Here is a 24,765-nt window from a genome sequence, read left to right on the forward strand (position 1 = left end):
ACACTTTGGAAATGGAAATGGAAATTAGTGGATTTTTCAGAAGTTCAACATATTGGGGAAAATTAGAAATGAGATCAGAAAATTGATATCACTGTCATAAGCCAGAGACTGTAGGTCATTAGCTTAGCTTAGCATAAACACTTGAGACAGGGGAGTCAACAACCTGCCAGCTCAGCCACAAATTGTCATACTTAGATTGTGTTTGTGTACATTTAAACCAACAACTTGTAATGTACCAATTACTGAACTTTAGAGATTTTTATCCTTTGGAGACAGTCAGGCTAGAACAGCTTAACTCCAAGTTACTATTATCCACTGTCAAAAAACAAGAGAATAAACTTACTTCCAAACATGTCAATTTATTCCTTCAAGGTATCCAAATGAACTTTATGTATTCCTCACTGGGTTAACAGATGTGAATTACAAATTGTCTCCACAGCCCAATAAAATCACTGTCTCTGCTGTCTGGCTATACAAGTTATTCCATTATTCACTGTCCATGAAGCTGCTGCAGGGTTTGTCAGCAGATGACTTCATCAGCCGCACTGCTTGAGGAGAGACTTAAAATTCACAAATGAAAAAATATGCGATTTCATTTCAATAATAATGACAAAGGACTTTCCCTTTAAAGAGGCCCTAAAGTGTTTTAAGGACATTTAAAGAATATGAATGTCTCATACGTTTGCCAGGCTCTGTTATGAAGACACTGACAAACAATTTGCAAGCTGGTCGTTTCTTCAAATAGTCCCAAAGTCTTCATGTCTCTAACAAATACAGGGTAACTACACACTTTAACACACACACATCCAATTTTCTCTATCCCTTACCACACTTCCCCTTCCCTTGCTCTGCCTTTGCCAAAGCAGAGCAAAACAATGGCCCTCCTGTGTGCCTGTGTCTATGTCAGTTACTCTGACCGGAGGGCCTGCTGTGACATCCTGTTTAGGGTTCATAGGACAAGGTTTAAACATATGGTCATGTTTTGGGTCTGGCCTTTTTTTCTCAGTCTCCCTGGAAATAAACAGACAACAGCTGGTACTTTAGCCCTTATTATTAAAAGAATGATGTTGGTCTGGAGTTTTGCCTTTTCTGGGGGAATGCTGAGCTGGTGTACCTGTTTAAGGCTTGTGTGTGCTTGCGAAAAAGCCTGGAAGTTGGAAAAGTTGGTGATAAACCGGCAGGGATCCATCACTCTGGGCTTTGATGCTGCTGATGTGGTTTTTCGCTCACATTAAAAAATCTCACGGGGGACCCAAATACCTCCTGCTTTACACTTCTGCCCACCAGCAAATCCTGTCCAGTAAAGTTCTGACCCAATTATGAGTTGTTTGTAGTTTTTAATAACCCACAAATGTGCAAATTCAGATCAATTTATAATTCATACAAGAAATTGTGGGTTTACTTTGTAAGGGCCTGGTTTAAAGGCCCTTTCTGCCACAAAAGAATAACAGACTTATTTCTAGGGCAACAAATGAAAATCTAATTTGGTTTTTGACTGGAGTTTAAACTTCATTGCAGTCTTGAACGCTTCTGGCAACCCTCACAACAAGATTTTTTTGCGTTAGATTGCACAGGCGGGCAGATCATGAGCTTCTTTTGGAATAAAACCCTCCACTCTGGCTGTTGATAACAGCTTGGGTAAAACGCTAAAATCTTATGTCCAAGTGGCCTCAAACCGTGGTGCATTTGTAGCTTGGATTTTTCCTCTCTCTGCTCTGAGAAAGAATAATGTGTGTCAGGGTTAGCATGGGTTGTGAAGTGTGTCAAATCTGGCCTAGTTCTTCTGCGCCAGCAGCTTCAGCAGACTGTGGATGCCTTCGCTTGAGAGAAGCTGAGTTCATGACTCAGAGATGGAGAGGCTGAACGCACACAAAACTAGCACACAGGTCTGAATGATATACTGCACAACAGTAATACATGTTAGCCAATTAGCAGCTGTTACCAAGCTGCGGTTTCATCAGTGATGTGCTAGATACATCAGAAAGTCACAAACACAGGGGAATTCGTAGAAGCAGTGGTGGGCTGCAACTGAAGACACGGGTGAGGACAAGTGTCCCAGTTCCATAATACTGTACCTACTGATTCTGAGTAGATATTTATTATCATTGTCCCATAATGCCATACTGAAGAGAAACTTGAGGGAAAATGAGAAATAGCAGAGAGAAGGATTAAGAAACATTAGTTTTTTTCTCAGTTTGAAGGATGTCTGTCCCCACGTGTCTTGCATTTTTTTTTTGTACAAAATGTCAAGATCATTGCTTGAATACTAAAATGCAAAAACACAATTCTACAAAGATTAGTTGCAGTGGTGAGCAATTCAGCCCCAGAATGTGACCCTGCGGTCTGATCTGAGGCAGACCAGACCGACCCACGAATCAGAGACTAAAATAAAATCTTCATAACCAATTCCAAGGCATGACTGGAATGATCGGAAACAGCAGCGACTGAATAAGTTAAGTAATGTTGTTCCAAAATCCAACAGCTGACTTACATCTGGGAATGCGACCTGCCAGACAATCAGTCAAAAAAAAAAAAAGAAAAAAAAAAGCATCAACTGTGCTGTACCTGCTTGATGTCCTAAAACACCACAAAGCAATTTCAGCATCCACTTTCACCATTTCTACTGTCCCTTTGCCTCTGAATGCCAAGCTTCTCCGTCTAAATGGCTGAAATCTTAAACCAATGTTGGCAGGAGGTGCAGGGGGAATCTGCTTTGGTGTACCCCCACCTCAGTAACAAAAACCATCCCTGAGCTGAAGGGATCCTGTGGCTACGTCAGGTCATAAATCAGAGAAGTGGCCCTTTTCATTCCCCTCTCTCATGCGTGACCTCTGCTTCCCGGGGCGTCAGAGATATGGGCTGAGCCTTGGGCCTGTGGGAAACCTGACCAGGAGCCAGAGACCCTCTCAAATAACAGTCTGACGTCAAGAGAGACTGCAGCAGAACAACGGTGCGACTGCAGGAGGGGGTCTGTTTCAGCCCCAATTGAAACCTACAGGAAGAGGAGACAAGAGTTTTATGTGTTTTCTTTTTAGTGTTCAGTGAGGTCAGTTGACCCTCATTGTCAAACAAGGGCAAGGATTGACTGCAGCTGGGCTGAACCGAAACTGAATATTGAACAGTTGTTGCTCTGTTGTCATTCAGGGAGCGTTCCAGTCATTGACAGGTTCTTGGTTTAGGTGCTGAATAGTTTACATTAACTATTGCTGAAAGAGTTCATGTTGGTATGCAGACACCAATGAGACCTGAGAGTTTTTCCACATAGACTGAAACACAAAAGTGAAAGCTCCTCTCCTGTTGAATCATCAACAGGAAGATACTTCACTTTTTTAGAAAATAATTTTCAAGTGTCTTAAACAATGCCCGTTGCTCTATAAATAGAATCACATTAGCGAATGTCATAAGTAAGCAAAACATTTCTCACCAAACGTGTCTCTTGTTTGTACAGAGATCTGCCTCATTATAAACAGAAAACATCATCCTCTGAACAGACACTACAGTAAAGCACGCAAATGTGATCACCCAAAGACTTTTATTTATTGTGACAGGAAACAAGGACATTAATGTTCTTTGCTGTGACAAGTCCAGTGTTTTTTGAGGCAGAGCTTTCAAGAGTTCAGCAGAGTTGGGGCCAAATACAAGCTGCAAATAATCCTCAGTGTTTGTTTTCACCTGCTAGCAGAGCAGCTTAGCAGGGTTTAGTGCCAAGTTCTGCAAAAAGAGGCAGATTCTCAGTATATCAGTGTTTTCAGTCAAATTTAAACACTAGCACTGCATGGATTACTTCTGTTTCAAAGAATTTAAGAGAGGTCAGAGAAAATACAGAATAACTTATGACCATCATGCTGAACTCAAGCATGAGAACATTGTCCGCCATTACGTCAAACAATTTGTCAGACAGATCCAAAACACAGAACACAAGAACAGATGAGTTGGACCAGTATTTATGAACAAACTGGCACTTGTTACGATTAAGAAGTGAAGTCTGTGTCCAGAGGAGACCTGGAGCTTGGGCCTGAGCCAGAGAGCTGAGCAGGGCTGGGGAACTGACTGAGGGAAACTAGGAAGAGCAAGCCCTGCAAATCAGGAGAGGTAGAGCAGATCTAACGGGAGAGGGACAGAGGCAGGCATCAGGCCAGGCCATGATAAAGGCACAGAGAATTAACAAAAGTACAAGCAATCAAAGAGCTCTTAGCAGGCTATGAGACTGGCTGCGTAGCAGAATCTACAAGTGGAAAACGAGGCAGAGCTGAGGCCCAGTATTTAAAGCAGAGATGATTGAAGATGATCTGCAGCTGCTGCTCGACACCTGGACACCTGATCCCACTCCTGCAATCAGATCACAGCACAGACAGACACTGAGAGAGAAAAAATATCCTGGCTGGGCAGAGACAGAGGCCATGACTGAGACGCCATATGCCAGTTTGCTGATAATCCACAAGCTATTCATGTGTACAACAATTGAACTGCTAATGTTTCTCAGATTTCCCTATTTTCCTGTCTCTACACCAGTGTCTTTCACTTTATTCTGAAAGCTTTCCACTCTCTGAAAAGCTTTATTCAAAACACTATATGAATAAAAGTGTCAAAATTAATGTCTGAAGAAGTCATCTAAGCTAGCTGTCTGCAAGGCACTTTAAGAGCAGAAACAAAAGGCAAAATAAGATACAAACAGGTTTATGATAAAACACTGGGATTACCGGTAAATCAAAAATCCATCACCAGTCCATTCCACCAGTCAGATGATGATGTTCAACAGGACATCAAACAGCAAGTTGGTTCACCAATCGAGTATTTTATCTAAAATCCACCACATTTAATAATTTAATATATAATAATTTAGTCATCAGTTAGTTTATTTGTCTGAATTTTTTGAAAATCTTCATCTTGATCCCACACAAAAAAAATATGAAAAAGAAAAAAAATTCACTTTTGTCATTATACAGTATATTCCCTGCAAATTATTAACTGACTCAAATACATCTGGCTCCATTTAAACACTGCCCGATAGCAAGACTCTGTGACCAAACAACTGTTGATGGGCAAATAACTATTCAGAATTCAAGCTTGAGAACTTGCTGTTACAGAGCAGACAGACTCTATGATTACCACCCATGCATGCCATCCAAAGAGAGTCCAAAAACATGGGTGTGGGCACATTTTCAGAAATTAGTGTTTTCTACTCCTGTTAAAGACTTAAGTTGAAAAATGATTGTAATTTCTATCTGTTTTGTATCTACATCCATCCTACAATGTTTACAGTAACATCCTGCAATGTGTTCTTCATCGTGAAAAGCATTTTAGGCCACAGAGTAGAGAGAAAGCAGCACAATCACATAGTCAGATCTACTCACCGTCATGCGGGAACAAGAAAACATCAGGTCGACAGCTGGCCCTCGCTCCCCGTCTGTATCCATGAAAACATTCATCACGACTTCTCCGGCTCTGATATCCGACTCCCACCAAGGGCACAGAGTTCATAACCTAAACTCCACAATACAGTCTTTTTACTGGTCACTTTATTGCACCCCTATGGTTTTCGTTTATTCTCTTTCACTTTCAGTTCTTGATGTTTTCACCAAACAGGGTAAAAGTGTCTCCTGGGACCATATGTTCACAATATGGCCTGGGTACAAGCAATGACAGGCCCTCTCCTTTTCGAATGGCAGCTTTGATGTGTTCCACAGCCTGTTAAATTTGCTTGGGAAAATGCAAGTTTAAAAAGAAAGATCATCCACAAATAGCACCTCTCCTTCCTCACACAAGCCCTCACTGATGGGATGCAGTTATCGTCAGGTCAGCAGAGGTTTGCAGTTTTTTATAATACATGACCTAAAAATTCTCTCTTGCCAGAAAATGTTCTTCACTCAAAGACTGCAAAAGTATTATTGTGCTGGGATGCTTTTCTTGCAAGACCTACCCTATTCCACCTCTGACTGGTTGCCTTCATTGGTTGTGTAAGTTAGACGTGACAATGAGTTATAAGTTTGTGCTAAAGAATTAACATTTGTCATTACTTAAAACTCTGATAACCAAAAATATTAAACGCTTCGTGGTTCTGTAGGACATGTGCAGGAGGTGAAAGAGAATATTTTTTACAGATGGATGCTGCCTGCAAATGTTCCAGCATCCCTAATTGTTGAACGAATTAATTTCCTTTTGCTGTTTTTTTAAATAATTTTTTATTTTAGACGAAAACATTCAAGCCCCAAGCATACACACAGGCCAAGGCGAAAACCTTTTCTGCAGTACAGATTAAAAGTTCAGCTTCAGTGTAGACAGACTGAGCCCAGACTTAGACTTTGGTACCTTCAGGCTGTGGAGTGAGAGAAGAAAGCTCAGCAGTGGCAAACACCAAGAAAAGGCAGGGCTGGAGCGTAAACCACTGTCTGCTCCTCATGTCTCAGTATGTTCTAAAACTAAAACCCACACCAGCTAGCTGTGACGCCTGTCAAAGCTTTCCTTCCTCACAGGGCACAGAGCAGTTTACACTGATAACGGTGGCAAATGGACCACTCAAAATCCTTACTTATTCTTTAAACAGCAGGTCAAGAATAGGCTAGATGGCTTGTAATTTCAAAAATGAATTCTTGTTCTGATTATTATTACATGACATCTTAAAATAACAGTCCCGTTTGGATGCTTAGGCCTATAAAAACATATTGGAAAAGCAATAGGCTGGACCTTTGTTGTCCTTGCAATGTGTTTCATGCAAAGGTTTGTGCGATGGAGACTAACCCATGTGTTTGGAGAGCTTAACTGTGTTTCGGGTAACGTTAGCTGGACAGTAACATTTACCCAAATACAATAAAGAGTGAAGTTAGCCTACACTCTGAGTGGATCCGGATGGGGTTTTGTCTTACCTGTAACCTCACTTAATAATGCAGTTAGCTTTGGTGATTGACTATGAACGTAATGCTCTGTTGCTACTTTGGGTAGCCAGATAGCTGAGTAACAATTTACTACTTTCTCACAGATGGGTCGTCAAACAAATACACAATGCTGCAAACAGGACGCATGAGAATGAACAGTGTGACCTTGGACGGATATTTATGTAACTTTCTCAGCCACGTGCATATGAATTAGCTTGAACTTCACGCACAACAGGAGCAGCATCAGCGATCAGCAGTTCTTGATCCGACTTTTCTAAGGCTGTCAGGCTCCAGATGAAGAGTGTCTGTCTGCTGCTCTCTCCAACCTCCACCATCATCAAAGCAGACCAGAGCGTTTGACCTCGCCCTCGTCTCCACCACAGTTCTGGGGTTAGCCTTTCCTAATTTAACCCCGGTTTGGTTGCCAGGGCGAGAGAAGTCCCATCACCAGGGCGCCATGCTGGGCAGGCACTCCCCTGAGGATTCAACCAATGAGAGACCACAAAAACCACAGAAGATCCCCACCTGACATCTGCACTGGATTATCTAAACACATTGTCACATTTTTATCATTTACTCTTACACTATCAGTATTATGTAGCTTTTAAAGCACAAAAAAAAGGACTGGCATTTTGCACATCTTATGCTATTTTTTTTTTACAAATTATATGCAACAATCAACAATATTTTGGAAAAGCTTTGTTTTTGATAATATGTGAGGGGTATTAAATGCATGAATGAACCCATGGATGTTATTACTCCCAGAAGTAACTATCTACAATGCTGATCACAGCCGACAGATATGAAACTTGAAAACAAATTATCTGTCAACAAATTACATGCGAGCTGCCTGTTGACCCAGTGAGGTCTGATTTGATCTAATACAGTCTGTTTCCTCTAATTACATTCTTCAGTCCATCAGCATGAGCTCTCATGACTTCTTGCCAAGATCCTGAATTACTGTGCATAGTCCAGTGAGGAATGTAGCTCTGTGACATACAAACTGCAGAATATTTGAATTATGTAAAGAGAGTTTCCATTTTGTAATGTATAATAGGGAGAAAAGCTATGGAAGTAAAACTAAACTCTCAGCCAAAGCTACTTATGGATATACTTTTTTATCTTGCTGTATTGTTCTTGAAGCAGACTTGCTCATTAAGAGCAGTGTGAATCATAGAAGCAGCAGCGGTGGTTTTGGCTCTCTCTTGTAAAGCACTTTGCTCTAAACTGCCTCAGGCACAGCACAGCACAGCGAGGCAGAAACTCTGTGCCATCTCCACACTGTATGAGTGAAGGCCACAGCTGAATCTGAATTGAACTGTCCAAAACACGATATGGTGCTTGTATCTGACACCCATTTTTGGTTCTGGGTCGTGCCCTGTGACAGTGGTGTCCCCTCAAGGAGAGCGGAGAGTGATCCAGGTGTCTAATTGGCCAATTAGTGTGTCACTCACACAGGTGTAAAGATCCATGAATGGAACAAATAGGCTTTGTTCAGACTGCAGGCAAATCACATTTCTCTCTCGTATCAGCACTTGATTTTGATTTTGCAAGTGATTAAATCAGATCTCTTTGTCCCAGCATCGGCAGCCTATGTCGATGTGTTGTGTGGTAATGATGTAGGCGTGATTAACTACCCTACTTATGTTGGTTGTGTGGCTTTGCAACGTGGAAGCATGAGAAACAGAGATTTATCATCCACTCTGTTGCTCTTCTGTCACTCTGTATTTGACGTTGTTGTGGTGCGTTATATCTTGAATTGCACAAAAGAGATGTTGAGATCTGATTTGATCTCTCAGAACTCAAATCGGACGCATCTGTAGAAATCCAGTTTGAATCACATTTCAAAACACTTCCAAATGTGGTTTGGATCTGCAGTTCACGTGTGGGTCCAGACTTTCTAAAATCTACAATCTGGATAATCCAAAAATGGATTTTGGGCTGACAGTCTGAACAAATCCGTAGAGATTCCATTGAAGAAACTCCTCTGACTTGTAAATCAAAGGTCGAAACTCTAATGAAGGGAAAGTGAAAAGTCTTGTAACCTTAGTATTAATTTGTATGGAAAAAAATTGACTGGTAGTGACTATTTAATGCTATAAGAACAGGAATTGTAGAAATTAATGTAGTTAATGTTTACGTATAAATCTGTGGATCACATTTACCCAAATTAAGGTAGCAGAATCAAACATTATCATTTCAATCATTTGATGCTAAACCAGCAGGAAGTCCAACACCTGCTCTACAGGAACTGAGATGAATTTTCAGTGTCTCATATTTATTCATGGATAAGAATTAATAATTAATTTCATCCAGGATTCATGGACCACAATTGACCCAAATGTCAGATGGTTGCACTTAATTTTTGATGAGATTGGACTGAAAGGATAATGAAAAAATCCAAACTCCAAGTTTTGTAAATAACTTTACTGATTTATTTGTTTTTGCTTTTCTACATTTATTTTCCATAAATTTCTTGTCAGTGTGTTGCTTTCTTATCTATCCATTCAGTCAGGCCCTCATAAATGTCAACTCCCCACAAAAACCTTGTCCCACAATAGCTCACCTCCTGACAGCCTCCCTCAACTCCTTATCAAGTGACACTGCCTTCTCCACCATGCCTCCTCACCCACCACCTCCACAGCCAGACAGACTGTGACATCCCAGATTCCCGTGTCAGAAATAGATGGACAGAAGGACGACCACTGCAAAGAGAAGCAGCATGCAAAGTAAGGCAGGAATTCTTGTTGGGGGGAACAGAAAAGAATGACCTGCCAAAGGAGAGATGGAGGGGCTTTAATGACATCCCGATGACAGGCTGGATGGGAGTATGCATGGCTCCTGCAGGAGCAGAGGAAGAGAGGGGTGTAAGACGAGCCATATGGGCTTGTATAGCTGTGAATAGATGTCCGCTCTGTTATGCTGCAACCCAGCATGTCTTCATACCTGCACTGATCATACATGATGAGAAACAGGAGCAGTGAAGTCTCCAGCTGTGCATCAGTGTGTAATTTCTGACTTGGCCAGCTATGTTACGGGCCACTGGTTCCTCCAGGCTCGATTTGCTGGGCATGGATGCTTGATCAGTCTGTGGTGTACAAGGGGTATTACCGATGTGGTGAAGGTATATTTATTCATTTAATTCACACATGGTGTGCATCTGACTTTGCTGACCTGGGCAGTGTCTGTGTGGGTATGACTCTTCTTTGTTCGATTTCGCTTATGCCTGCGATAGGCCAATAGCATTAAGGACCTCGCCTAAGGGTCTGCACTGGATATGTAGCCCCGCCCTGACCTGGGCCTAAATATTCACAGGCTTAAGATTGCATTCATAGGTACAACTGGGTTCACTTTTCTTGAAATCAATCAGATCACATGATGTGCCTTTAGACCATGTCTAAGAGTAAAAGCGTTTAAGTCTGTTTCAAATGCCTGCTGTCATAGTCTTTTCACAACTCTTACGGGGATCGGAGTGCACTGTTAAAGACAACTGTAGAGAAAAAGCTAAAAACTTTAAAGGAATAATTTGACATTCTGGAAAATATGTGTAATCATCTTGCGGGTGTTGGATGAGACTGTAAATATGAAGCTGGTTAGCTTAGCTTAAGCTTAAGACTAAAATTGTGGAAACAGCTAGTCTGGCTCTGTCTAAAGGTAACAAAATCCACCTACCAACACCTTTAAAGCCCACTAAATAATAGGTTATATCTGGTTTGTTTAATCAGAACAGAAAAAGAAAAGAACAAGGTGTTTTGACTGGGGGCAATGACTCCCTGAGGTGTCCGAAAAGCTAATAGGATGCAAAACTCGACTATCCTCCCGTTTAATGAGCTGTTCTTTGACACCTCTCCACATCTAATCCATTGCTGTGTAAAGGTGGCTTCATAATTGGATTGAAATTACAAAAACTGATGCTGTTAGACAATATGACAATCACATTTTTGTAGGCTTAGCTTTAGATCAAAAGCAATCGAAAACAACAACAACAACAACAATAAAAAAAAAACCAATTAGGTATCTCAAGTGTAAGAATTAAACCACAAATTCAGTTGTCTTTGACTTGACAAAGACTTGGGGATTCTGAAACTCGTTAAAACCCTTTGATCGATTTAAACAATACGGCACGTAAGACAAGTGATTTTATTTTCGTCATCCTCAACAATTTAGTGTTCTCCAATACATTTTTTGAATGCCTCCTCAATGTCTCTCTGAAGTCGTTTAGTTCTCACGGTGAGCTGCGGGAGTGTATGTGTGTGTTTCTCTGTGTGTGTGTGTGTGTGTGTGTGTTTAGGCTTAGAGGTTGTAGCTGCAGGTCGGGCGCGAAAGCAAAGAACAACAACTCTAAACAGCTGTAGCAACAGTAACTTGAGCCTGACAGGGACTCTGTGGAAGGCTAAAGAATCGATTAGCATTCCAGCAACCACAATACCCAAATATACAACCTAAAGATATCACACACACAAGAACTTTTATTGTCTAAGTGACCACGAGAACCAGCAGTCCAGAACAACAACCTGACAATCCAGCTTTGAAAAACACCATGATTGATGAAGGACTGTAACCCTCTGGCATATCACTCCCTTAAAAATAACTTTACAAACTATAATTTCGGAGTCAGGAACATCTCAGCTGCTCAGTTATATTTTCGATGTCATGTATGGAAGTAGCAAGGCTCATGTTCTACAGGCTCAGCAGTCCTCTTGGTAGGTGGCCCCTGTTGTGTGGAAGTGATCAATGCAGCCAACAAATGCAAACATCAATTGAAAAACAAAAACACACATACTGACTAAAAATTTATCGACTTGTGGTGATGGGACAATCCATTCAAGCCCTGAGCTCTTGTTAGAACATGTCAATAGCTGTAGAAAAATCTATCAATCTATTTACAGCAGACAGACCTACATTTGGAGACTGGTGATCACATTTCAACAGAGATGGAGATAGATGATGGGTGGCAGGGTATGTGTGTGTTTCTGTGTTTGCGTGCCTGTGCCTGTGTGTATTTGTGTTTTCGGTGGGTCGCAGCATGGCCAGGGGTGCGGCTTAGCGGGGAGATTACCCCTCTGCTGGGAAATGGAGGAGGTATAGGAGGCAGCTTTTCTTTTAGGGGGCTCCCAAATCTGTCCCTCAAGAGTCACTGGATTACAAAAACTGAGATAAAGCCTGTAGATTAGAGGGATGAAACGTTGTGTGAGAACCTCTTTAACACAAGGTGAGGGACTGAGGATTGAGGTTCTTTGAATAATTCACCTCCCCGTCTGCGTTATCTCCCTGTAAAACACCATAAAAACCTTTCAGAGAGACTCTACATCGGTATGCCAGTTAAATAATTACCACTGAAAAGAGAAAGAGACTGTCTTATTCATATCTGTGGTGAGTTTTCTAAGATGTTATGGGAGTAAGTCCAAATTATTTCCTCAAAATGAGTCATACACCACAACGCTTTATTATATGAGTTCATAAGTCATTCAAAACATGAACTTACAGAAAATTAATGTAAAATCTATGTATTACGTTAGCAGGCTTGACTTAGCCCTGGCCCATTCCATCTTCTAATACTAATTTGTACGTCTATAGGTGTTACGCCCTGCCCCCGCCGTAGTTTGAGCCCGATTGCCCCTGTGACTCCCCTGTGATCCAAGGTTGCGATCCAGGCACAATCCTACCAGCTGCAGGGCCACTAGCTCCACGGCTAACTGAGCTAACTGTCGCTATAGCTACAGCCAAAGATGACAACAGCAAACTGGAAAGTGAGCAGGAGTTGTTGATTACTCTGGTGATTTGCCACCCCTTATGTTTCGTATTCTGGTCATATTTTACGTTTTGACTTTAAGAACAATTTTAAGATCCATAACATCAAACTAGCCCTACTTTTTAGGTTTAGTCATCCTGTTTCTGAATATTAAGTGACAAACATTATCCTCTAAAAGTCAAGCCAAACTTTCACTGGGATCCACTGTCATTGGAGGATTAACAAGGCTGCAGGTTGCACGACAGAGGTCACACCAACCCAGTGAAGACTTAGACTTACTTAAAAAATCAAGTTGCCTCCTTCTTATCTCTGCAAACATACTGCAAACACTGGAGATTAACCCTGCCAACTGCTTTGGCTACACGTTTGTTTGGGGGCTTTCCTGCTTTTGGTTGATAAAACTATCAGAGTATCGTCTGGTGCAAAGTTACAGATAATCTGTTCCACTCTGCTACAGGAAAATGACCTCTAAGCAGTAACTGTGGTTCAGACATGTCCAGTCACTTAAATAAGACTGCATTTTTGGACATTATTATAAATACTGTAAACAAGAGGAGATTAGCAGCCTTTGCAGATATTTCATATGAATTACCCCTGGTTTGAATTTCATGTTAAATTTACTCGTGATAAAGGTTTACAAAACAAATGGACATTGATTTAAAATGCTGCATGTAGCACAGCTAATGAATTTGAGCTTAATCTTTGAATAAAAATCAACTAATAGATCTTTTTTTGATGAATTTGAAATCTACATTCTTACATTTATGTTTTCTGGTCAGCTGTCTTTGTTGGGACGCTGCTAAGCTAACTTATTCAGCTACTACTTTTACTCAAGTACTAATGTATTTTACTTTAGTAATTCCATTTTCTGCTACTTTCTGCTTTCATTTCACAATATTTTTCAGGCAAATGTTTTTACTACATTTTATGTTACATTTATGTGATAACTTTAGGTACCAGTTACTTTGCAAATTGCATGTTGCTTCCAAAGTATCACCTTTTTAAATGAATTGAACTTACCAGCAATCAGATTAAAAAAAACAACAACATTGATTTCCATTTATTTTTACTTTATTTGTACTTTAAGTGCTTAAGTACATTTATTGAAATAAACCTACTGTTGATATGTGATAACCACATTTGATTTCTGATATTTTCAGATTTTTTTTCAAGTATGATTTATATTGGTGAGTTTCACTTACCAGAGTAATGTTTTGGAGCATCTTATCTTTTACTTATCTTTTCATTTCCTGCTTATTTTGAGGAAACTTTCCCTTTAGTATGATGTTCAGCAGGTAAAGCAGGTAAAAATACAAGTTCAGCCGAACTGACAAAAGTATCCAGCCACAACTCACAATTGCTCCACTGCATGAATGGGCAAAGATACCAACAGAAACACTCCAAAGTCTTGTGGAAAGCCTTTGCAAAAGAGTGGAAGCTGCAAACCGGTCTGTGTATTTGGTGGGCGATGTCACTGTGATGTCAAATCCCTTTTGGTGTAATAGTCAGAAGTCCCAATACTTTTGTCTATGTAGTGTATTGACCAGTTGAGAAGTAAACACTCCTTTTTGTGTGTAAAGAAAGCTACACTGATCACTCTGTGTAGATGGACACCCTTTAAATTCAGGTCTTTCCACCTTCGTAGACATTTCAAATCAAATATCCCAGAAGTGCGACAGTACAATGAAAGCTTTCACACTGCACTGTATATGTTTGCATATGTGCTTGTTTTCCTCAGACTAATTTCCACACTCTTGCTTCAGGCAGGTGTGGCAGTCGTAGGAAAGTATCTGAAAAGCCTCAGACAGTGTGTTTTGGTGTACCTTTTGCACCCGCAGGTTGGATCCCAGATGGGATTGCTGCTGTGTGTGTGAGTCACTTCGGCTGATGAGACGCTCGCCGCAGCGTCGTCATACCTGAGTGCTACCAGACATGTCTGTCTGGCTTTCATGTAAGAAATGTGTGTGAGGTTTGAAGTCGTCAAATATCACCTTTCCTGTTTGCTTTTACAGCCGCTGTTCCATAATTTCACCTGTAAATCTTCTCCCCCACTAACCTCTGATGTTAGATTTTACAGACAAAACAAGCTGGCTTTCCAGGGACGGACAGACGACACCTCAGGGCCGTGTTTCTAAGCACGTTTCTCACTAACTGATGTTATTGCATAGAGACCTTGAGTTGTAATCTTGAAGACAAACTTCCCCCAAAAAGCCTGGCACAGTCCGTCCCTTTGGCTACATAATTTTTGTCTTGCGTTGGCTAAGAGCGGTCATAAAGGAAAAAAAAACAGATGCTGGAAATGCAACATCAACTTACAACATAATCATGTGGTGCTTTGACCCAAATTCATCAAACTGCTCTAAGGCTCCAAAATGGTCCCACTGACCTCATGTAATGTTTCTTTTCTCTCTTATTCCAGTATACCATTCGACAAAAGAGGACCAAGAAAGCATCTATGTGTTGCACAAATCCGCTTTTAATTTTCTTGCATATTTCAACTTGTTTAAATTCAAGCTTGTTGGCAGCTTTAAAAATATACGCAGGGCAAACAGCTCTTACACATTTACAGCATTAACCTGTCGACATGACTATCTTCTATCATTGGCATAGATCATCATAATTACAAAACTAATCCCACCGCGGAAGACAATCATGGATACAAACAGATTTAACTTGTTAACTTCTCTAACCATCTCCTGTCCAGATGAGCCAACAGGGAGGAGGAAAAGCATTGTGGGCTACGTGCAACAATTAAAACAGGTTCACACAACTTTTGTTTGAAGTAATTACAGAGTTTGGAAGAGAGCCCCAGGCAAGGTGTGAAACAGTTTAGTCATCATTGTTCATTGGCAGAAAAAAGAAAGTACTACGTCTGAATGATGTGTTGTGTGTGTGTGTGTGTGTGTGTGGGGCGGGGGGGGCAGTGTTTGTGTGACCCTGAGAGCCAAAAGTGAGCCAAAAGGCAAAGGCGACTGGATGAGAGGGACGGGGTGAGGTGCACACCTGTTTGAAACAACTACAAATGATAAAAGAGTTCAACGCTTTGGGAGGGCAGTGTGTGATCATGTGTGCATGAGAGAGCCGGACTTATTAAGGACTTTTATCCTCAGTTAAAAAGGTCCATTCCCTGGCTCCTCCTGTCACTGACACTGAATCCTAAATTTGCTGCTGCTGCGTGTGCACGTTTAGCTGAGAAATGTAAGTCATTGTTATTGCATCTGCCAAATGAATGTAATATATCTGGAGAGCGATGGTGCAGTCAGGTGGGTTAAGACTTCCCATTGATTTCTATGTGGAACGTAGTCAGACACATTCGCATCTGAACTTGGACAAGCAAAGTCTTGAGGCCCTGCACTCTTTCAGAGAGGGAACATCATCCAGTTTTGACAGCCTGCACCTCCACCACAGTCTCCCCCCTGCACCGACGGCGTTACTGCTCACTGTGTGATGCTTTCATGCTCTGCAAACCCCATTTCCACTGAGCGTTGTTCACTTGAAGTCATAAAACTGCAATATGGACCTCAACACTGCACACAAGCATCAGTCAGCGGCATTCATCAGCTTTCACTCAAACAAGCCACTCTCGTGACCCCCCCCCCGAGAAAATCAGCCTTTGAGAAATAAATTTCTCTCTCGAGCTCGTTTTATGGCCTCTGACACAGAATCTGCGTGAGCTACATAAATGTGTCCAAAAAGCTGAATATGTCGCTGAGCTGTGAGTAGGGGAGGATCTGTTCTGACTCAGACTGAGACTGACAACTTGGGGAAGTATGGACAAAGCTACTGAGGCTCACTGGCTTTCACAGGATCCACGATGACAGCCTGAAATCTGACTGACACTGGAAACACATGGAAATAATGGAGGCTGTCCAGCTCTGAGAGGGCGAACTCCAGCTTTGGGTACATTTGCTCTTGACATTTTATTAGGGTGTATTGTCAAATTCAAATGGAAATATCAACAAAGGACCTTAAACTGAAAAGGAAACAGTATTGTATATGAGGAAGCATGGCACAGAAGGAGAGGAAATGGGTGTAGATGAGGGGAAAACAGGAAATGAAAGATGTGAAAGAAAAGACAAAGAGGAAAATTAATGATTATTATTCAGAGGATAAATGACAACATTTTTGGCTCTTTTATAAATGATAACTTTAGTCAGCATGTGATGGGGAGAAGGGCAGTAAAATAAGATAGAAGAGTCAAGGAGACAAGCGATTTCCAATCAAAAGGCAAAGGGAGCCCCCTGCTGGTTGGAGGAAAATGGTGCTCTGGCACTTCACTTCATCACAGTTTAATTTAACTTTTGGATCAAAAAGCCAAATTACATATCAGAAAAAAGTAGAATGGAGGCCCAGACAAACCTAAAGAGAAACAACTGGCAGCATAAACAAACAAACAAAAGCTTCAACAAACCAAACAGGACTTGTTTGCTCCTCTGTCAGAGGCTCCAGGGATGTAAAGACAAACAATAAGAACAGTGACAATAACCTGGGCAGCATAGGACAACATGTGTGTGTGTGGGTGTGTGTGTTTTCTGATAGAAAAATGATCTATCCTGTTCGTGACTGATGAAGAACATTTAAACAAGAGTTATTCTTTTGAGGACATTCATGTTTTATTAAATACTGTGTGTGAAAAAACAAAGCAAGCGTTTAACAATAAAACCTCAGAGTAACTGTGTCAGTACTTTTTGCCGCCACACAGTAAATAAATCTGTTATTACGCCATTGATACTGCATTGGCATTCAGACTGTTTGCAGCACTGAAAGGCCCACACGTCTGCGGTCCCTACAGACCCTTTTCTCCAATCTCACCAATTGAGTGAACTCAGATTAGCTACACCCTGATTTTCTGAATAAAGTCCCACCCGCACAATTTGGATTTACATATATCATAACAATCATATTCTCCATTCATCCACACATTGCCTTTACCTTTATTGATTAATCAAGCCACTTTGCTTTGTGAAACTTATGTGTGCGGTGCCATCTTGTGGCCAGTCAGACAATTACATGTGCACATTCATGCTTTGTCTTGGTTTCAGTGCCGCAGTCTTTATTATAGCATACCAGAAAACAAAACAACACAATAAAACATACAACAAGGCAAAAGCAAAATTGGAAATGAACCTCACACTTTGCACATGTCAGTCTCAGTCGCAATAAGAAACGTTATCTCAACCGCACGCACATTCAGATTTTACACATTTCACATAAGCACGCATTTCCCCTGTTTTGGTGTCTGAGGGGAGGAAACAAAGAGGTTTATGTGATATTGTCACACGGCCAAATCTGCTGCCCTGTGAACAGGTTAAATGAGATAATCCTCGACTAATCCAGCTATCAAAGCCTTTAATCTCTTGATCCAGTTTTTGTTAAACTGCAGATTATATCAAGTTTGCCCACATTTGTAAAGGCCATTTTTGTGATTTAAAATGCACTTTGAGAAAGTAGATATGATCATACAACCCTTAGAAACCCTTATATTATGTAGCCTAAATACCAGGTTTTATTACAAGAGATTCTAGAAGTCCCCTTTGTGGAGTAAACTACAGTAGTAATAGTAGTAGTATGTATTTATATATATATGTATATGTATATGTATGTATATTTATTTAGATGTGTTTTTCTTTCACTGCAATGTGGTTTTAAAAAGATGTTTATGGGAGACAGTACATAAGTTCAAGAGTTCACAGTGGGATCAAAAGGGACTTCTACAATTGCTGTATAGTTATAGGACACCTCCTAATCTTCCTCCACACTAACATGTCTAATTCCATCACCATATTGTTTGTTTTATTCTGATCCCTTCATTGTCAACACCTAGTTGGTTTTGGTCTTCAGCTCTGCAAGCTTGCTGGTGACAAAGTTCCACTTGAAGGATGCGTCCTCGCTCCCTCCTCCCAGCGAGACATATTTGGAGAAGCTGTTGTTGCTGCTCCGTCCTCCTCCTCCTCCTCCTTGACTCTCCTCTCCCTCAGTGATCTGCCCATCCTGGTTGTCTTCCCCTCCAGCCCCTGTCACCCCGTCCTCACCCTGGCCTGCTGCCGCCTCGTTGGCTGCAGCAGCAGCGGCTGCGGCTTCCGCCTGCTTCTTGGCGGCCCAGCTGGATGCGAAGCTATCCCAGAATCCTGAGCGCCGAGAGGGTCGAGGAGGCTCCTCTGGCTTTACTGCAAGTGGACTGAGAATTCAGAGGAAGTACTGGGGATGATTTCAGGAGTCAAATATAGTTGGGCACTTTGGCTTGGAATTCACTGTTCTCAGCTGACTGATTTTAGATCAGTCGAGCTCCACTCAGTTATACTGACTGGTAGTAAGCAGATTCAATCAAACAGAACTCCTCTGAGGACAGAAACAACAAAGATAATATGGTAGACAAAATGATTAAAATAAGATTTGAGTACAGGGAAAAGCAGAAAAAATAGCTGTTTGCTCCTGTTTCCAGTCTTTATGCTAAGCTAAGCTAACAGGTTGGTGGTTGTAATCTCATATTTAGCGGGCAGAGTGGTTCTGCTCCTCTCACCTAACTGACAACAGCAGAGCCAGAGAGCAAATATTTCACAAAATGTCAAACTACTGTGTAAATACGATCATTTACAGTAAATGCTGTTAAGTCAAAAGTTTTATCTAATCTAGAAATCTATTAAACAAAAAAAAATCAGATTTGCACCAAACCAAAGCTTATAATTTAAATTCTATTTTTCATCAGACCTCCTTTTTTTTGCCAGCAGGTTTTTCAGTTGAGTTGAGATAAATTCTGCTCCTGAACTTTAACTAAATCTACAAAAATACTGAAGCTTCCTCGAAGTGTTGTTCAGTTAAAACTCACATACCACACTATAACACTGTACAAATGCCCCACACTTCCACAAACCAGCCTTATTTTACCCACACAAACCCCAAAGACGGAACAAGGTGCAAGACCAGCATCTGACCAGGAAAAGAAAGATTTCCACTCACTGGTCGGCGACTGGCGGGCTCTCGGTCTCCTCAAGGAGCTGGTGTTCATCGTCTCTGTTGAACAGAGCTGATAGGCGGTTCCAGCTTTTAGTCCCAGCTCCCTGCATCTGCACACAGTCTCAGATACTCAGAAGATTCTTTATTTATGTTTACGCAACGGTGATGACCACATTATTGTATTTTCTTTTGTTTTAACAATATAAAATGTCCCAGAGATTATTTAAGAGCTCTCGCTGTTCACATACCTTCCTGGCCAACTGGGATACGGCGTTGGGTCCTTCATCCTCCTGTACCGGACTCATCATGTCATTCTCCACCTCTGTGACCTGCAACAGCAAAAAATAAAGACAAAACTGATGCACCGCAAAGCAATGTCATGAATTTATTTATCATGACATTATTTCATTACTGATGCCAGGATTTGTTCAAATTGTCCCCATCTAGTGGACATTAAGGACATTACATCATGTAAAAAACCTAAAAACTATTCATTTTTTTTTCTCTTAACTTATCTTTTCATCTTTAGATTTTTTTATTATTATTATTATTTGTGTTTTGATTTATGCTATGACATGAATAGTATTTCCACATTAGTGTATATTTGGACATGAGCAGTAATACACTTCAGTTGTCTCACATTTCCCATGTAGGTGTCGGGAGCAATGTCAGCTTAAATAGGAGCGATGACAACTCTGCACACACACGTCTCGATGGAAACTATCTCTCTGAACACACACACACACACACACACACACACACACACACACAGTATCCCCTGTCGTCCCTGCTGGTGCCCTGGCATTACAAGAGACCACAGTTTGGTCTGAATACGCCCCAAGGCCCTGTCTGTCTGTCCCATCCTCCATGTCAGTCAGTCAGTCAGTCAGCGGTATGCCAGCTAATCCGTTTGTTCAGCTCTCGTGCAGGATCGAGTTTCTCGGCCCTACAGAGATCTGGGTCAGTGCATCTGTTTTGCTGGTACCAAACCCTGGATGGAGCACAGGTGGTGCAATAAGACCAGATAGCCGAGTTAAAGTACCGGTGCAAAAAAAGTGAAACACTCAGTTTGACAAATTACATGTCAAAGTGTTCAGATTCCTTCAGAATAAAAAGCACTCATACTGAAGCAACAATCTGGAAGTAGAACTTTACTGTTATAGCTGGTGGAGCTAGTTTTAATCATTTTATGTATTCTTTGGTAATTTATTCCAGTGATTGGGCAAACTCGCTAAGGTCAAAAGATAAAACTGAAGAGTTGAGAGATGATGATGATGAACAACCTTGTGCAACACAAATTTGTAATTTGCCTTTCTAGTTTTTGTCTTTTGGCGAAATATTGCATATTTTTACCTCTGTGGACCTTGAACGATTATCTTTTTATCATCTAAAATGGTTAGAAGGGCAAATGTCTGTAAGGGTTCACCGGTCCAAAACACTGGGGACCGCAGGTTTAAGTACAAGTACCTCAACGTTGCACTTAGTATTTAGTTTCTTTCCACTGTGTTGAACACACCTTCTAAAGTTGCCTTGATGTACAGTACTTCGGTTTCAAGCTGCTGTGCATCATCTGCTTCTGGATTTAACCTTTGACATTCAGAATATTAGTGTGCAGATCTTGGTGAACGCTTCAGCTTTGTCAGTTTTGTCAGTTGGCAGAGTCAAAGTTGCCGAAATAACCAAGAGGAAGTTTCGTTTGGGCCAAACTTCTGCCTTAAAGTTCCCTTTGCACAGAGAACAAAACAGCTCAGACCCTGCGATGAATAAAAAATGATCAGCAAACAAAACCTGGTGACTTTATGACTTCGATGCCAACAACCACTTTAGCTTTCTGACATTATGTGCACATGAGTCTGCAAGAGGATCAAAGATGGAGAGAGTTGTGAATTCTGTACCTCTTCAGATGTGTCCTCCTCATACTCGGGGTTCAGCGTCTTCAGCACTTTGCTCTTATATACCTTCCACATTGGGTTCATGCTTGCTCAAAGGGCTACTCAGAATTCAGGCCAAGACCCGTGAAGACCTCTTTGTTCCTCTGTGGTCCACCCTCCAGCAAGTCTCCACTTCCAGCTTAAGGCTCGTCTCAGTTGGGCCGACTTTGACCTGTTTCCATGCATAAAGTTCTCAGTAGCTCAGTAGGGCACAGAACCTTTTCAGCACAGTTTCATGGCGTTTGTCCTGGCCAAATTGATGTCCGCCTCATCAGGCCAGCAGGGTTGACAGCTGCTTTCGTCCCCGCGGAGAGTCTGAACAGGTAAAGCTAGGAAGCTGTGCTGTTAGTGCATGCACCCACGCAGGTGTATACACACACACACACAAATTCAGCGTCACGGTTCAGAATCCCTGCCTTGGTTACCTGGAGACAGGTGTAGATTTCCTCATGCATTTTTCAGTGGGTCTCTTTCCCAGAGCCAGAGGTCCATTGTCAGCCAGTGTTAGTAGACTGGCTGCTGTAAACCTGATGCACCTACACACACACACACACACACGTACAGTATGTTTATGTTTGGATGCAAAACTTACTCGGATGATTTTTTTAATGTTACAGCAGCTCTTGCTTTGAGCAAGTTCATGTTTTCTCAGAAGTGCAGATAAAAACCCTCCTTCCAAAGTACTCAAATCAGCTAATTAAAAAGCAGGAAGGCCTTTCATGGAAATGTGCTTTAAAGTCTTGTAATCTCAGCTCTAATTCTTCATGAATGGACTCCACACACATTCATTCCAGCAGGTTGTTTATGGAAGTTTAGACCACCTGACCAATCAACCCATTGCCTTTACACTGTCACCTGGTCACTTCCTTGCAAGTCCGCCCCCTCTGATCTCATTGGCTGCTCCAACGTATCAATCAAACACCATTCAGATTCAGGTGCACTGCAAGGTTTTTTGAGACTGGTCTCGTTGGCAACCTGAGAGGGCAGGCGAGTGTCGTGTAGATAAAGGGAGATGTATAAAGCTTTGATGACTGATTGGGTTTCACTAACCACAGCCGAATACAGAGAGACGTACTGTTTGGCTTGTTTGATTTAACACATATACTAACATCTAAAACACAACATTAATGTCAACTCAGTGTGTTAAATTATCTCTTGTTATCGCAGCAAAGATGACAGCATCACAATAACCCAATACTTAGTATAACTACAGAAATATAGAACATGTCCACTTGCTATATGTTTATACGTTATACGTGTAAAACTATCCAGGGTTGCTGTGATAATAATCTTAATTTTGCACCACAGAAATTTGATCTAACTTGTCGTATGGCTCTCCTGTTCCTGGTTTTGATTACCACGCAGAGGTGAACAGCAATGAAGCTGTAAGGCCAAGCAGATCCATAAGATCAACATGAATTATGAATGCACTTCTATGGAAGACACGTCTGTGCACACACAGACTGATGGATGTTGGTTATTTGAAGAGGCAACCGGTTTGGTTGTGGCCTGAGAAGCTCACGTTTCAGACTGGAAAGGACACACCCAAGTATTTTGGGTGATGGTTTTACAGTATTACTAAAGTAAACTTGGACAATAATGAAGAGATTTACAGGACTTTTGTATCAAAAAGATCTGCAAACAAGTTCACAACCAGACGACACATTAGAATCAATTAGATTTAACTTAATTGTAAAGGCACAGAATTCAAGTACTGAAACTATGAAATGCATTTTCACATCCAACCACAAATGCAATGTAATGTTCATATGCATATTAATACAGAGAGAAAAGGGTTGATCTGAATAAGCTAAAATGCACACAGTATGAACATATGCAGCCGTTACAGAAGAGAAACAGTGACATGAATGAGTGTAAATAATGGCTCTAGTAAGACACTGTGTGGAGAGTAAACAGATGCAGGTATGATATGAACATGACACATAATGGTCTCACTAACTCTGTGTTTAAAGTACATCAGTGTATTTGTATATTATAATCTCGCCCCTCGACGAAGGCCACAGTCTCACCTGCAGACAGAGGTGGAAGCAGCACTCAGAACTTCCTCTTTAGTAAGAATAGACACAATCAAATGTGGTTAAAGACTGAAAAGTACTTGGTGTGTAGAATGACCTTTTAACTACATGACTACATATTTTCTATTATTGGAATTTTTTCGGTTTTTATCGATGCATGTGTGGAGGAAGTCAGTGTTGTCAAGTACCTCAATAGTACGGTAACTGAGTAAATGTGCTTGGTTACTTTCAGAATGTGTGAATGATGAATGATGGACGTGACATGTGAGATGGTTTTCCCAAACGAACTTTCAGAAGCCAAATTCTACCTGGAATTCAATATATGTGCGAAATTTAAAACATCAGTGCAGATACTTGATGAGAGTCTCCACATGAGGTCCACTTACTGGTGTTTTCTGCTGCTTCCATCCACATCTTGCGCCCTTCATCATCATCATCAGAGTTTTCAATGTAATACTCCCCGACATGCTGTCCGGTGACCTCACTTACCTCTAACTCTCACTTCAATGGTCATTTGCTCATTTGTTACTGAATGGATGTTTTCCAGATACAAAGCAAATATTGAACATAATATACAAACTGTTACAGACTGTAGCCTTAGATTACCACAAGGTGGAGTCCTTTACAGCCTTAAACATCTGAGGTGTTGGACCTCATGAGGAGGCAGCCAATACTGCAAATGAGCAGTTATTCTTAATATGTTATTATCATGTAACAGTCTGCTAATGCTGATATAAAGTAGTGAGGGAAATGGGTCATAATATCAATAACTAATAGCACAAATACATAATGTGCAGTCATACTATTGACAAACAGATATTCTTTAGAGGATATTTAAGCTTTAAAAGAAGACAAAGCAGTATTTGAGTGCATCACAAACCATACTGGCTTTGTGGAACGGCAGTTTGAAAATATATCAATCTGAATTGTGATTATTTTGTTCGATTTAGAGGTCCAGCCCATAAGATTTTTACTATTTCTATTATTTTTATACTATTTAGGGGCAGAAATAGAATGAAATTTTGATCATTATGTTTTCATTAGTGTATAATCACTTGAAAATGATCATTGTTTTGTTTTCTTTCATATCTACAGGGGCAGCTGGTCCTCTTCCAAGCCGTACGATGTGCTGCACCACCATGTTTCTACAGTAGCCCAGAAAGGACAAACCAAACGCTCGTTTTTGATTTGATCAGGGGAGCGTGAGATGAGGGGTATTC

At 41.1% G+C, this 24,765-nt stretch overlaps 1 protein-coding gene and 1 long non-coding RNA gene across 2 annotated transcripts; both read right to left on the reverse strand.

Moving 5' to 3' along the window:
• Positions 1–3,513: 3,513 nt before the first annotated feature.
• LOC124065464 lies at positions 3,514–6,552 on the reverse strand. Its single transcript, XR_006844415.1, has 2 exons — positions 5,355–6,552; positions 3,514–4,329 (listed from the first exon to the last, which is right to left on the reverse strand). It is a non-coding gene; the product is annotated as an uncharacterized LOC124065464 (long non-coding RNA).
• Positions 6,553–17,654: 11,102 nt separating this feature from the next.
• LOC124065357 (uncharacterized protein C1orf232) lies at positions 17,655–22,351 on the reverse strand. The gene is made up of 4 exons (XM_046400671.1): positions 21,474–22,351; positions 19,827–19,907; positions 19,582–19,688; positions 17,655–18,802 (listed from the first exon to the last, which is right to left on the reverse strand). Exons 1-4 carry the CDS (start codon positions 21,552–21,554, stop codon positions 18,445–18,447), a joined length of 627 nt encoding a protein of 208 aa, XP_046256627.1. The 5' UTR covers positions 21,555–22,351; the 3' UTR covers positions 17,655–18,444.
• Positions 22,352–24,765: the final 2,414 nt, after the last annotated feature.

The sequence above is a fragment of the Scatophagus argus genome, chromosome 9 (genome assembly GCF_020382885.2).
Source record: "Scatophagus argus isolate fScaArg1 chromosome 9, fScaArg1.pri, whole genome shotgun sequence".
NCBI classification, from domain to species: domain Eukaryota; kingdom Metazoa; phylum Chordata; class Actinopteri; family Scatophagidae; genus Scatophagus; species Scatophagus argus.

Coding starts and splice junctions, on each gene's coding strand:
- LOC124065357 (XM_046400671.1), bottom strand. CDS start 21,554: ATGAACCCAATGTGGAAGGTATATAAGAGCAAAGTGCTGAAGACGCTG. Junction 19,908..21,473: donor AGGAGGACACATCTGAAGAG/GTACAGAATTCA, acceptor TTGCTGTTGCAG/GTCACAGAGGTGGAGAATGA. Junction 18,803..19,581: donor AGCCCGCCAGTCGCCGACCA/GTGAGTGGAAAT, acceptor CTGAATTCTCAG/TCCACTTGCAGTAAAGCCAG.